The 12,626-nt window shown below is 37.1% G+C and overlaps 2 protein-coding genes across 3 annotated transcripts in view; one reads left to right on the forward strand and one right to left on the reverse strand.

Moving 5' to 3' along the window:
- The window catches only part of LOC141436576 (E3 UFM1-protein ligase 1 homolog), a 9,889-nt gene extending 3,065 nt beyond the window's left edge, over positions 1 to 6,824 (reverse strand). Inside the window, 8 exon segments of the mRNA XM_074099579.1 lie at positions 4 to 166; positions 168 to 237; positions 315 to 756; positions 1,467 to 2,299; positions 2,301 to 2,392; positions 2,394 to 2,454; positions 2,900 to 3,006; positions 6,633 to 6,824. Of these exon segments, the coding sequence (XP_073955680.1) occupies positions 4 to 166; positions 168 to 237; positions 315 to 756; positions 1,467 to 2,299; positions 2,301 to 2,392; positions 2,394 to 2,454; positions 2,900 to 2,988 (1,750 nt within the window). The 5' untranslated portion in view covers positions 2,989 to 3,006; positions 6,633 to 6,824.
- kar (monocarboxylate transporter 10-like protein kar) lies at positions 4,800 to 12,095 on the forward strand. 2 transcript variants are annotated; one of them, XM_074099097.1, is made up of 3 exons: positions 4,800 to 5,460; positions 10,568 to 11,698; positions 11,780 to 12,095. In XM_074099097.1, the coding sequence occupies exons 1-3, from the start codon at positions 5,181 to 5,183 to the stop codon at positions 11,836 to 11,838; spliced, it is 1,470 nt and encodes a 489-aa protein (XP_073955198.1). In that variant the 5' UTR covers positions 4,800 to 5,180; the 3' UTR covers positions 11,839 to 12,095. The 2 variants fall into 2 exon arrangements, with proteins under 2 accessions (XP_073955198.1, XP_073955199.1); XM_074099098.1 differs by lacking the exon at positions 4,800 to 5,460 and adding an exon at positions 7,984 to 8,068.
- Positions 12,096 to 12,626: the final 531 nt, after the last annotated feature.

The following is a 12,626-nucleotide window of genomic DNA, read 5'->3' on the forward strand; positions in this document are numbered from 1 at the left end:
TGCAGAACTCGGTTAAAACATCGCCTCCCAAAGACTTCAAAAGGTATTTAATGAACTGAGGTTGCTGATCTGCAGGGAATGACTTGAGACCCTTTTCATACAGCTTAATATCATTTACTAAAATGTTTATCTTGTCCTGTGTAGAAGAATGAGTTTGTTTCCGGCCTCTGACTGGCATCTTGAAGAAGCTTTTCGGCGGTTTCTTTCGCCGAAGCTAATGCAGTTTGGTTTAATCCACTGAAAATATAAGACAGTTTCTTTAAAATAATGTATTTCTAAATTATCTACTTCATGAATAATCATAACTATCTTACCTATGCAAAAACTCTGCAATCTGTGTCACTAAGTCATCAAGGCCTTCACTTTCTAAAACATCTTTAATACCTTTTTTAATGTCCTCAATGCTCACAATTTCTAATTGAGAGGGAGTTTTCTTGGTTGTGCTAGAAGCCTCATCAGAGTCAGAGTCATGTGCAGCTTGTTTACCCCTCGGGTGTTTCTTCACTGCCTTCGTTTTGGTTTCCCGGCCCTGGGTGCCACCACCACCTTTACCAGATGCTGCTTTCCTTCTTCTTTCATCACGCCTTTCAGCTTTGTGATCTACGTGACCCTGATGTGCTAATTCATTTGCCTTAGACAGTTGCTTTTCTATAAAAAATTGCTGATACTTTCCTGATTTAACAATAGCTTCCACTTTGCTCTCTGTCATAGGCATGCAGGCTTGTTTTAGAGCATCAATGTAATGACTACTGAAAACTGAAACAAGGACAATTCATCTAAATACATATATAAATAAAAATGAATCAATCAAATCAATTTGGCTGTTTTTAACCCACCAGACCAATTAGATCATAGTAAATTAGAAAGCAGTGTTCATATTGACCAGTTGAAGTAAGCCCTTCAGATAGTACAGACATGTCTTTTATCAATTATATTGCTGTCAATAACTCCACATTTCAGCTTAAAGATATAGAAAAGCTGTTTTACGACGCAATAGCAACAATAGACACAACAAACAACACAAACAAATGGAAGAAATGCTGTGAACACATGGTTAGTAAAGAAAAAAACGTGTGGGACTTAGACGATGTTACGGAACTCCCGAAACAGACTCCTTTAAATATAAATGTGAATGAAACATGACGATTCTGAATAAATTTTAAAATAATTACGTTATTCTATATTTGAAAATAATGTGAAATAAAATAATAGTATTGCTTTTATGAAATAAATAGTTTCCTTTTGAACCACAGCATGAATACGCCTTTAGTCTGCAGGTGCACTGATGAGTCACTATTATCTTAATGCGAATGCACTATAATAGTATTATTCTAAACAGTTTTTTTTTAATACTGTCACTGTTGTTTTTTGGACAATGGGACAGAATAACAAACAAGAAAAAGTTGATTGACCTAAACAAGAGACAATTGTAACATTTCGGAAATAAACAAGTTGTAAAATTTTACCAGTATTTTCAAAGACGACAGTTGACTTTGCATTGTTTTTCAGCAATGTATCCAATATATTTTCAATATCAGTAACTGATAAGACAGAAGGCAGTAGGGATACAACATCCAGATAGCTTTTAGATGCTACACATTCTTCAAGAGCCGTTTCAAGGTGCTGTTTAATCTGCGATCCAAGTACACAGCTGCTAAGGAATGTGAGGTCTTCATTTGGTAGTGTCCTTTTAACATACCCTTTTGGATCAGAAATACCTAAGCGAGATAATGCATCATACTCAAGATAGTTGTTTTGCCTGAAGAAACTCATGACCCAATCATTTTGAGATTTTGTGTAAGAAGATGGCACATAGAGAGCCCCAGTCTGTCGGCCAGTCAGCATCCCAGGTGCATTGACCTGGTCAAATAATGACAGGAATAAGCGCTCTGCTACATTGCAATGATTGACAATAACAGTAATTGGGGTAGGTTTTAGAAGTCCCATTAATGCCCCTCTTATTTTAGCTTTAGTTCTTAAAATATACTCTTCAGTGTAAAATGTTCTGGGGTCAGAAGAATCTTGTTTTCCAAATATAAGTTTCCCTAAGTACTTCTCCAGTACACTGTGCAGAAGCAGTTCGGCTGGTAAGTCATACTGCAGAGTCAACTCTCCCACTGACAACTGTCCTTGGAGTTGGAGTTTTTCATTGATTTCTCTTGCAATTTTCTCTAAATAGTATGACGCAATCAGATAGCCAGAAACTAGCTGCACTTCTTTACCTCTAGTAATTTCAACAATGCTAGTATTGATCTGGCTGAGATCAACATTGAGCTCCTTAGCAAGCTCAACTGTGTTTCCTTCCTCCATGCACATCAAGCTCATCCTTGATTTGATCACAAGCTGCTGACTGGTTGAAATATTCCTTGCCATCATTTGTGAAAATGGTGGATGACAATTAGCTTCAGTTCAATCAGTTTGGTCACAATTTCTATGCAGTTTCGCTCTGAAAGCCTGCAAAGCAAAATTAATGATTTATTTAACAAGAAGGCTTTGAGTTATTATAGCTTGTTGACCACATTTGTAGCACTGGGGCTTGGACCTACAATTAGTTTTTGTTGACCGAATTTGCAACAGCTGAAACACTGCACCGTTGGAAAATATAAACTGAAATATAGATGCATAGAAAAACCAGAAAAATAAGACCAGCACTGCACGGCAGCACGTGGCACGGAATGCCGAGGACCTGGGTTCGATTCCCAGTGCTGGTCTTATTTTTCAGGTTTTTCTATGCATCTATACTTATTTCAGTTTATATTTTCGATAAAAAATTTATGTTACATTCCCCTCCTTTTCTGTTGTAATGAAGGAAGGAACAGATTGCTCTGCAGTGCAGTGATACGTGGTAGTGTATGTACGAGGGAATTGAAAAGGCCATAAATCAGTTTAGTTGTTGTACTTTACCGTTTGAGCTGTAGACGTCAGCTGAGCCTTTTGGAAATCAGCCGCTAATCGTTTAATTTCGTCCCAATCTGATGATGGTACCATGATGGGAGCTGTAACTTTCTGTAATAGACAAAAAACTGGGCTTGAAGTATGCTTCACAGCTGCGTATTGCTTTCTTGGAGCAGTATTTAAGTACTAACAGTACATATAAATAGTCTAAAGGTGATAGCTACAATCACATTACTCATTCTTCAAGTACTTACATATCTTGTTTAGATTTATTACAGTATATATACCTGACTGCTCGTTAATTAACATATGGAGTAATAGAATAGGTTGAACTAGTCAAAGAAATGTTGATCTTCTCTTCTACTTTCCACGTACCCCTTGCCCTCTCTGGCCTTGTGGCCTTGGATAGGATGACATCTGTCAGCTGAATATCTGTCACTGGACGTTTTTATATTTATCTAGGGATTTGCTAGGGATGTACTAAATTCATATTTGTTTTTCTGTGATTATTCTTACCATTTTTGAACATTCGTAATCGTATTCGCATGTAATAAAGCCAAAACGTGTCAGAGGATGAATATTTCTATGGTTAGGATTATTGGGTTGTTTTTTTTTTAAAGAGAATGAAAGAATAGGATAAGACAGGTGGCAAATAAAAACGTCCTTTTGATTGGAAACTCACTTGTTAGCACACAGAAGTTAAGATAGCTTGTTCAATGTTTTGTTTCTTAAATTTACCAATAAAATTATTTCAATGTACATTGGGCCACAAAACACAGATACTTAGTTCGAAGTCAATCTTTTTTTTGTACTTCATGTTTCATACATTACGCTCGGCGGTCGCTCTAAGATCCAAAAAACTATCGTGGTAGTGGCACTCGTAGCTAGTTGTTTGAGTTAAGACTTTGAGAATGAAACGGTATGAATGGAATATAAATCAATAACTAACATATTTTAATTTTAATGGCATTGTTATATTATAAATTTGACACAGAAAATATCTTGGGACGATTTCGTTATTGGCGAAATTCACGATTATTTAATTTAAGCTAACGACATGAACAGGCATAATAACTATTTTTTATGGCTTCATTAATGCACAAAAAAGTTCACAGACGCGTGTCTAAAGCGGATGGCACTAAATGCGCTCGCACTGCAGCAGGGCTACTACGAAACTCTAAACTCGAAGTTCGTATCGTACCGTCCCTCGTCGCTCTCGTATCAAATAGATTAAGTGTCAGAGGGACCACACGACATGAACTTCGAGTTTCGTAGTAGCCCTGCAGTGGTGCGGTGCGGTCCCTCTGCAGGGATACTACGAAACTCTAAACTCGAAGTTCGTGTCGTGCGATCCCTCTGAGACTTATACTGTTTAATACGAGAGCGAGAGGGACCGCACGACACGAACTTCGAGTTTCGTAGTAGCCTTGCTGCACTTATACTATTTAATATGAGAGCGAGAGGGACGGTATGATACGAACTTAGTGTCCGACTGCTGGTCCCAACCGGTCCGAGATATCGTGTCCGTGAGCAGTCTATGTGTGCGTTGCTCGAGTGCACTTGTATGGAGATTGGTTTCTGAACTATCTGTGTTTTGTGATTGGGCTTCGAATTTGAAAGTGCTTGGCGACAACTTGGCAATCTGTTGCTGCAGTATGGGTATTTATTCCTCTTAATGGCGGCCATAAGGCTTGGGCCAATGTCAGTTAAATTAAAGATAAATATATTCTTCTTATGCATGTTGTACGGTGATTGTAGTTTTTGCAACTTGATAGCAAAATTCCAGAAACCACACGGAGACCACTTGCGCATTAAAAAATGTCAGACACGAGAGCGCAGTATGGGTACCGATTTACTTTAAAAAGCCATCGTTCTATCACTGTCACTGTCAAGTGTCAATGCTGTCAATGTCAGATAATCCACATGTGAGCGAGCCCCACGATCGTGAAGTCCATTCCATCCATCCCGCCACATCCCGCTATCAGCGGCAGCAAGATGCAGAAATAATGTGCATTGCCGAGTCTACCATAATGTACGTTGTTTTTGTGTCATGTGTTGTTCGGCTCATAAATTGAACTAAAAGTTTAGAAGTTCGCTTGGTCCACATTAACAACGAGAACTATTCACTCTAAAAATAATAAAAGAACGATTTGTACAACATTTGTTTTATATCCAGATAGCCGAGATCAAATTACAGTTTTATTAGAAATAGAAGTTGTAATAAATTGGTTTTTGTACTTGTTAACCGCCTCGATATCGCATGAACCTGTGATAGATTTTTGAAAATGGAGTCGGAGCCGAAAGAAAACTCGGAACTTTTGCATAAACTACACGATGTAGAGCTATTAAATAGTGATTTGCCGAAGCCAGAAAGCAACGGGGTTTTGCGTAGCAGTGAGGCGCGAGGCCCGCCCGACGGGGGCTTCAGGGCCTACTCTGTGCTGGTAGGATCCTTCCTGACAAATGGCCTTCTTTTTGGCGTGATAAATTCCTGCAGTGTGATGTATGGAGTGCTTGAAAAGCAAACAAAGGAACAAGGAATAGAAAACCCTGAAAGCAAAGCTGGTAAGTTAATTTCATTTCTGTCTTATTTCATTCATTTCTACCAGAGCTTACTGTGATATGATGATGCAATTCACTGCTTGAGTTTCATAAATAAGTTTAACAACTTGCATGCATTAATTTAGGGAAGTGTTACAAAGCCAAATGAACAGTGCTACTTTAGTAGCAGGTACTTATTGTAAATGGGTATAATTTTATGTTAACTCATAATTATTTTAAGTACATTTTTTTAATTAATACTTACAGCAAAAAATATTTTTCATGTTTGTAAAAAGAGCACATTTAAAATGAACTAATAAAATTTAATTGAAGGAATATTTTAAAACTGACTTATTGTAAATTAACATTTATTTTAACCTTGTAATAATAATTCATAATCAGTAAAAATAACCCCCAAAATGTTATTGTAATTTGAATCAACAGGAAAACTAAAGAAATATTGTAAAATTAGAAAAAATCAATCAACCAACCAAATAAACTCAAATTTTACTTTAAAATTAACTTTTTTGTTTGACAAAACTTACTTAATTACAAATTAAAAAACTACAGTTACAAAATATAATCTTGCTAGCTTTTATTAAAAAGTGATATTTTTAACAAAAACATATTTAACTTTTGAACAAAATACTTAATATATATATTTTTTTTATTTGACTGGATGGCAAACAAGCAAGTGTGTCTCCTGATGGTAAGAGATCAATCACCACCGCCCATAAACAGCTGCAAAACCCCAGGGGTATTGCAGATGCGTTGCTAACCTAGAGGCCTAAGATGGGATACCTCAAGTGCCATAGTAATTTCACTGGCTGTCTTAGGCCCACTTGCAGTAAACACATAAATCTCGAGTTAGTGTTAAGCTCAGTTTAGTAGTGTCAAATTGTATGGAACTGTCAAGCTTAAGCCTGGATTAACTACTAAATCTAGAATTATTTTTTCCTGCAAGACGGCCTTACTCTCCACGCCGAAACACACCAGTGCAAGCACTGCTGCTTCACGGCAGGTTTAGCGAGCAAGATGCTGGTAGCAATCCGGGCGGACCTTGCACAAGGTCCTACCACCTGCTCTAATTAAAATTGAAATAAAAAAATAATGTGTAATTGAAATTATTCAACTACTTTAGTTCTTGGATATTTCTGTCCATCAGAAATTTTGATGTCCAAGAACTTAAAAAATACCTGATTGATTTCTTCTTCTTCTTCTTAAATTTAAGAGCTAAGCTCTTGTTGGTGGAGAAATCGCCACTCTGCATGGTCTTTGGCCAGCTGTTTGACTTCCTGATACAATACAACACCCACCCTCTCCTTCACCTGGTTAAAATAGGCCAATCTTGGTCTGCGCCTCTACCTCGTTTTCCTTCTATGTTGCCGTCCAGTAGGCTATAAAAGAATTTTTTTTTTAGTTGGGCACTATTTTCAGCAATGGATGCAATGTCATCTGCATTGATTTAATAATTTCATTTATTAATCTCTAATCAACAATAATTGAAATTATACAGAAAGAATAACTAATTAATTGATTAAGTGATTAAATTGTTAAAAAATTGTGTCCAACCGTAGTTTCGGTTTCGACCAGTTTTTCCTAAAAATCATGTTTCGGCCAAGGGTTCGGTTTCGGCCGAACCGAAACTTACATCCTAACGTCGCGCATCGGGTGCACTCGGCACGGCTGGAAATAGTACCTACCTACCTACCTACCTACCTACTTAGAAACATTCGCATTTATCATACACTAAATAACATTGTATGATTGGCATGATTGTTATTTTAATAATAAATCAACAGTTAATATAATATATTTGCATTTAACATACTCAGAAGAACATTTAGGTAATATACCTATTTTATAGGAAATACAACAACTATGAAGTAAATTCACTGTATACTTACCACTTTTACTATGTTTTAACCTCTAAAGCGATTTTTGAAACGTTGTTTACTTCGCAATGGTCACAACGCTAACACAACTGGCGGGTGACTATAGGCGGAACACAAATCCTTTATGTTGCATTTCTGCACATGTCAGTGGTGCCACAAGAGTTGAAGTGAATGTTTACACATACAGCTACATTAAGAACTGATTTCACAAAAAGAAGAATGAATGAAATGAATGAGTAAATGTCAAAATCCCGCTGTCATGTTACAAAAAAGCGGTTTACTAATGTTTCGGCGAATAAAGTTTGGCACTCTTTCATTTCGCAACTGTTTAATATTTCTGAAACTAAATATTTCAGGATTTTCATAAAAACTAACCTAACCTAAAAGGTTCTACACTATGGCCCTGAAATAAATCCTGAAATATTTTCAGTTTTTGTTTGCGAAATGATACAGTTTGCCATGGTACTGGAAATGAATGAATACCCAAAAAATCATTTCAAAGAAATGTAGAATTTGTTAAAATTGTTTCCAGTTTGAAAATCACATAAAGGACTTTATCATCACATTAACGGAAATTGTGTTTAGTGCAAAAACGAAAAATTAAATAGGTAAATGCACTTTGGCAGGCGCAGCAACGATTTTCACTTTTTAGGGTAGTTTAATTTAGGTCAGACCCAGTGTCACTATGACAATGTTTAAATTTCAATTCGATAAAAAAAAGCGAAACGTAGAACCCTGTAAGTAATTATTTTATTAGGCCAGTGAGATTTTGCATTATTCTTAAAATGTGAAAAGAACAAATTTAAATTCAAATACGTTTATTTGTCAAACATACCTAGGTGAAAACAGATGGATATAAATGATTGGTAACGACCCACTCCCGTTTTATTCAACGTTTTAGTCACGTTCATATAGGATTCGGTTTCGGCGGAAACTATAATCAGAACCGAAACTTCCAGTTCTGTTTCGGCAAAAAAACATGTTTCGTTCGGACACTATTAAAAATGATTTATTCTAGTTGTAAAATGGTTTTATATATATTTAAATGGGTAATTGCAATTATTCAAATATGTAATTGAAATAACTACCTACACCGCACTGAACAGACCACCATATTGGTACTAATACTCTTTGAGACCACCCATGTGGTGTAGTGAAGATTATTTCGAATTAGGTATTTAAAATGTTCCAATCCACTCCAAGCTAAAATTCTGCTATCAAGATACGAAAGCAATTGTATTACTATTAATACAATTCCTGTCATATCTTGCCAACTATATTTCATTATTCCTAGTAAATGTATTTGATGTGGTATCGTCATTAGGCGCCGGCGGCAGCGCGGCGGCGCGGCGCCCCCGGCGAAGGCCACATGATCGTATCCAATTTCAGTCTATTGAGCTGATGAAAATACTTACTTTCATTGCGATTGATGATTATGCCAAGTATATCTAAGCAATTTGATTCATGCTAGATAATGGCGATCTGTACCTACCCTATCGAATCGAATTGCTGCTACACGTGTTAATATTATACGAATGCGTGCAGTGAACTATTAATAAAGGTATTTATGTACCCATATTCAAGAACACTAACTGATGAAGGTTAAACTATTGTACTTGCTAAGTATGTCCCGTGTTGAACTTTGCTTTAGTGGTCGAATTTAGCAACAACATTTAAAGTCTTACCGCTTCAGTTGAAGTCGTTAATTATTATTATCGTGTCGTAAATAAGATTATGCTTCGTTTCATACAATGATTTGAAGTTGGAAAGTGTTAAATGGGCCGCTCAAACATAGTTTGATTTTTCACCATTTTTCATTTTTCATTATTTTAACCATGATTTCAAAAATTGCCCCCCTGGATCCATTTATAAGTTAAATTGACTTCGCCAATTTCGAAATACAGTAATTTATTTACGTACGTCGTTTTCGTAGTTTCAATATTTTCGTTCAACGTTCGTATCAGGCCAATAGGAAAACGTAATAAATATTATTGCCGAGTTAACCTAACTGATAACACTTTAAGGTATCGGTTCTAGGAATCAGTTGGCGTCAATTGAGCATTGTAACAACATCACTAGTGTAGTTTAGAAATACGCCAAAAGGTAATCTTAATGGTTACAGGCAGTCTCGTGTCTGGTGACCCGATTAGATTAGGCACGGCACGAGACATTGTGTGGCACTTGGCAACTTAACTCACTCCACATATTACAACTATCTAGATATTCCACTCACTTGTTACTTTCATTTGAGTGAGATTAAGACTAAAAATGCTAATTACCAATCTCATTTGAGTACATGAAGACATTCATTCATACTTACTGAAAAACAATGTTATAATTGTTTCGTCTTAATTTCTTTGATGTTTCCCACATTATTTTATCTTGAAACCATAAATCATGATAATCTGTTTTCGCAACATAAACACAAAATATCAATTGGGTAGGCTAGGCTAGATACTTATAGAGATTGAAAGATAATTAATTGTGGAGTATCACGAATAGATTAGTTATTAAAGTCGTGCGTGATATATCAACTCAATAGAGAGGGCTTTGTTATTATGATCATTATCTAGTTCTTAATTACTAGCCTTTTACCCTTAATCATAGTTATAGCGTTATGTCACAATAGTTTATTTTTTTGGCGCTATAAATTTTACTCGCATTTCGCCTTGATCGTGTATTAGTTTATTTTAGTGTAAACATCAATTAACGCGTCAAATTAATTTAGAGGCCCAAGCAAACATCGATGGCGGCGAAATGCGTCTAGGGTAAAATACTACACGAAAAATGAGATACTACAAATTAATTATACTAATGTTTACTAAATGCTATTGCTAATGCAAGATTCTATTTAAATTTTGTTAGTTCGAGGTGAAATGAGATTCGGTGAATCGCTACAAGGAATTTATGCTTTTGAGGTAAAGACCTAACAAATGTCAGTGAAACCTAACTAATATTAAGATTGGTTTTTGGAGTCTTTTTGTATTTTTTATTTTTAACTCCAAATTACAAAACATAAATAGATTTGTTACAAATTCATTCAATTTGACAAATATTTACTCCAAATTGATACTTTTACTTTTTTTTAACTAATTAACCGTGCTACCACAAAAACTTAGGACAGCTATTGACCATTTATTAAAAATTGTATATTTAGGATTGTTCAAGCCAGTAAGTTTTTGTGACAAGGCGAATTATGTCTAAATTCTCTAGTCAAGTGTAAAATTTTGTTTCAGCTTTGGTGGGTTCCCTGGCGGTGGGCATCACGTTCCTGCTGTCGCCGCTGTCGGGCGTGCTGACGGCGCTGCTCGGGCTGCGGCTGACGGCTGTGCTCGGCGGCGGCATCGCCACCGTAGGCCTCCTCCTCTCCTCCTTCGTCACCAGTCACGTCTATGCTCTCTTTTTCACTTATGGAGTCCTTTATGGTGTAGGGGCCTCTCTCGCTTACACACCCTCTCTTGCCATCCTCGGCCACTATTTCAAAAAATATTTAGGTCTCGTCAATGGCATTGTCACGATAGGCAGTTCTGTTTTCACTGTCATCATGCCCCCTCTAATGGACTATCTGATCAAAAACCACGGACTGGACTGGATGTTCCGAGTTCTCGCTGTATTCAGCTTGGGCATCGCGCTATGTGGACTGTTATTTAAACCCATTCCTCTAATGGTCTTGGAAAAACCGCTAAGGAAAGATAATAATATTCAATCCCTTATTAAAACTATAGTAAATGTTCAAATTTGGAAGAACTCTAAGTACAGATTTTGGGCTCTGTCGATGCCTGTGGCTCTGTTCGGGTATTTTGTACCTTATGTCCACATAGCAGAGTTCGTTAAACAAAATTTCCAAGGCGTGGACAAGTCACGCGTCAATTTACCGTTACAATCTATAGCATTGACCTCAGGGCTAGGGAGATTGACCTTCGGGTTTCTTGCGGATAAGCCAGGTGCTGACAGGATCCTGATGCAGCAAATATCTTTTTACGTCATAGGATCGTTGACTATTATTTTGCCTTTTGTTAATTCTTACTGGTTAGTAGTTGTTATTTCTGCGGGGATGGGGATATGTGATGGTGCATTTATAGCACTGATAGGGCCTATAGCGTTTGATTTGTGCGGCGGTGCTCATGCGGCGCATGCCATCGGTTGTATGCTGGGTCTAGCAGCGGCACCCCTTTCAATCGGACCTCCAGTTGCAGCCGCCATACACGGGCACACTCGCTCTTACACGCTGCCATTCGTCCTCGCCGGAATCTCACCACTGGTCGGCGCAACTTTAATGTTCGCCATTCGTCTCCATAGTCGTGGTCAAAAGCTAGAACACGAGCCCAATATCAACGGAAGAATATCTCCTGCCCCTAATGAAAACGGTGAGTAATTTACACGATCGAAATATAGTTTTGTACTGTTATTTATATAAATTTTACTTAGAAATTCTTTTTTAATTTCAGAAAAACTTTCCGCGTTATCACGTATCCCGAGTAAAAATGGTGAGCTGACTTCGTTATAACAAGATGAGGTTTGGCTTTAAAGTTGCCGTTGCTCTAGACACCACTGCTGAAAATGTTTTAGACTATAGTGTTAAAATATATCTAACGCGGTTAAAAAGTTTCATTTACGGAAAATAAACTACAAGAGGTTAAGATTTTATTACTATACTATACATAGTAGGAAATAGCTCTTCTGCGACGAAGAAGTTTCTGTCTAGGGCTCTTGGTCCTGGCCATATGTATGGGGTACTTACAAAGTGTAACCGATTATTTACTTGAGGCGATAAGGAGCGCTAAATAATGACGATGTTAAAAGGACTAGATGCCAGTATGTATTCCAAATAAAAGACATCGATACGTTATTGTGCCTAAACCGCCATTCGGAAAGATATCTTAATCTACCTATCTCGTAGCTGCAGATCTGACCACTCGTTAATAAGACCCAAATAACTTCTTTAAATTAGAGTATATATAGGTAGACGTCACCACTAAATACTTGATGATTCCAACGTATGTACCTAAGACCTAGTCTTTCCGTGTTATTCTTCGTGCATCAGGAAATATGTGCATCGAAAATATTTAAAGACGATTTTGCTAGTGGCCAAATTGCGTTTGGTAAAGAACCGATTATTATTTATTGTTGCTATTGCTTTGAACTGCGCAGCTGTTGTGACTGTGACCGATGCTGCGATGCATATTATATAGCATATGGAAGTAAGTACGGTTACAGATAGAAGTGCGGTGCGTGTGTGTGCGTCAGCTGGCGGGTTTATCAGCCCGACGCGACTCGATCAATGTATTGTTTTGT

The sequence above is a fragment of the Choristoneura fumiferana genome, chromosome 16, assembly GCF_025370935.1.
Source record: "Choristoneura fumiferana chromosome 16, NRCan_CFum_1, whole genome shotgun sequence".
NCBI lineage: Eukaryota > Metazoa > Arthropoda > Insecta > Lepidoptera > Tortricidae > Choristoneura > Choristoneura fumiferana.

Excerpts from the sequence above, each read along its gene's own strand:
- kar (XM_074099097.1), top strand. The coding sequence starts at position 5,181 with ATGGAGTCGGAGCCGAAAGAAAACTCGGAACTTTTGCATAAACTACAC. Across the intron at positions 5,461-10,567 it reads AAACCCTGAAAGCAAAGCTG|CTTTGGTGGGTTCCCTGGCG; the intron begins GTAAGTTAATTT and ends ATTTTGTTTCAG. Across the intron at positions 11,699-11,779 it reads TCCTGCCCCTAATGAAAACG|AAAAACTTTCCGCGTTATCA; the intron begins GTGAGTAATTTA and ends TTTTAATTTCAG.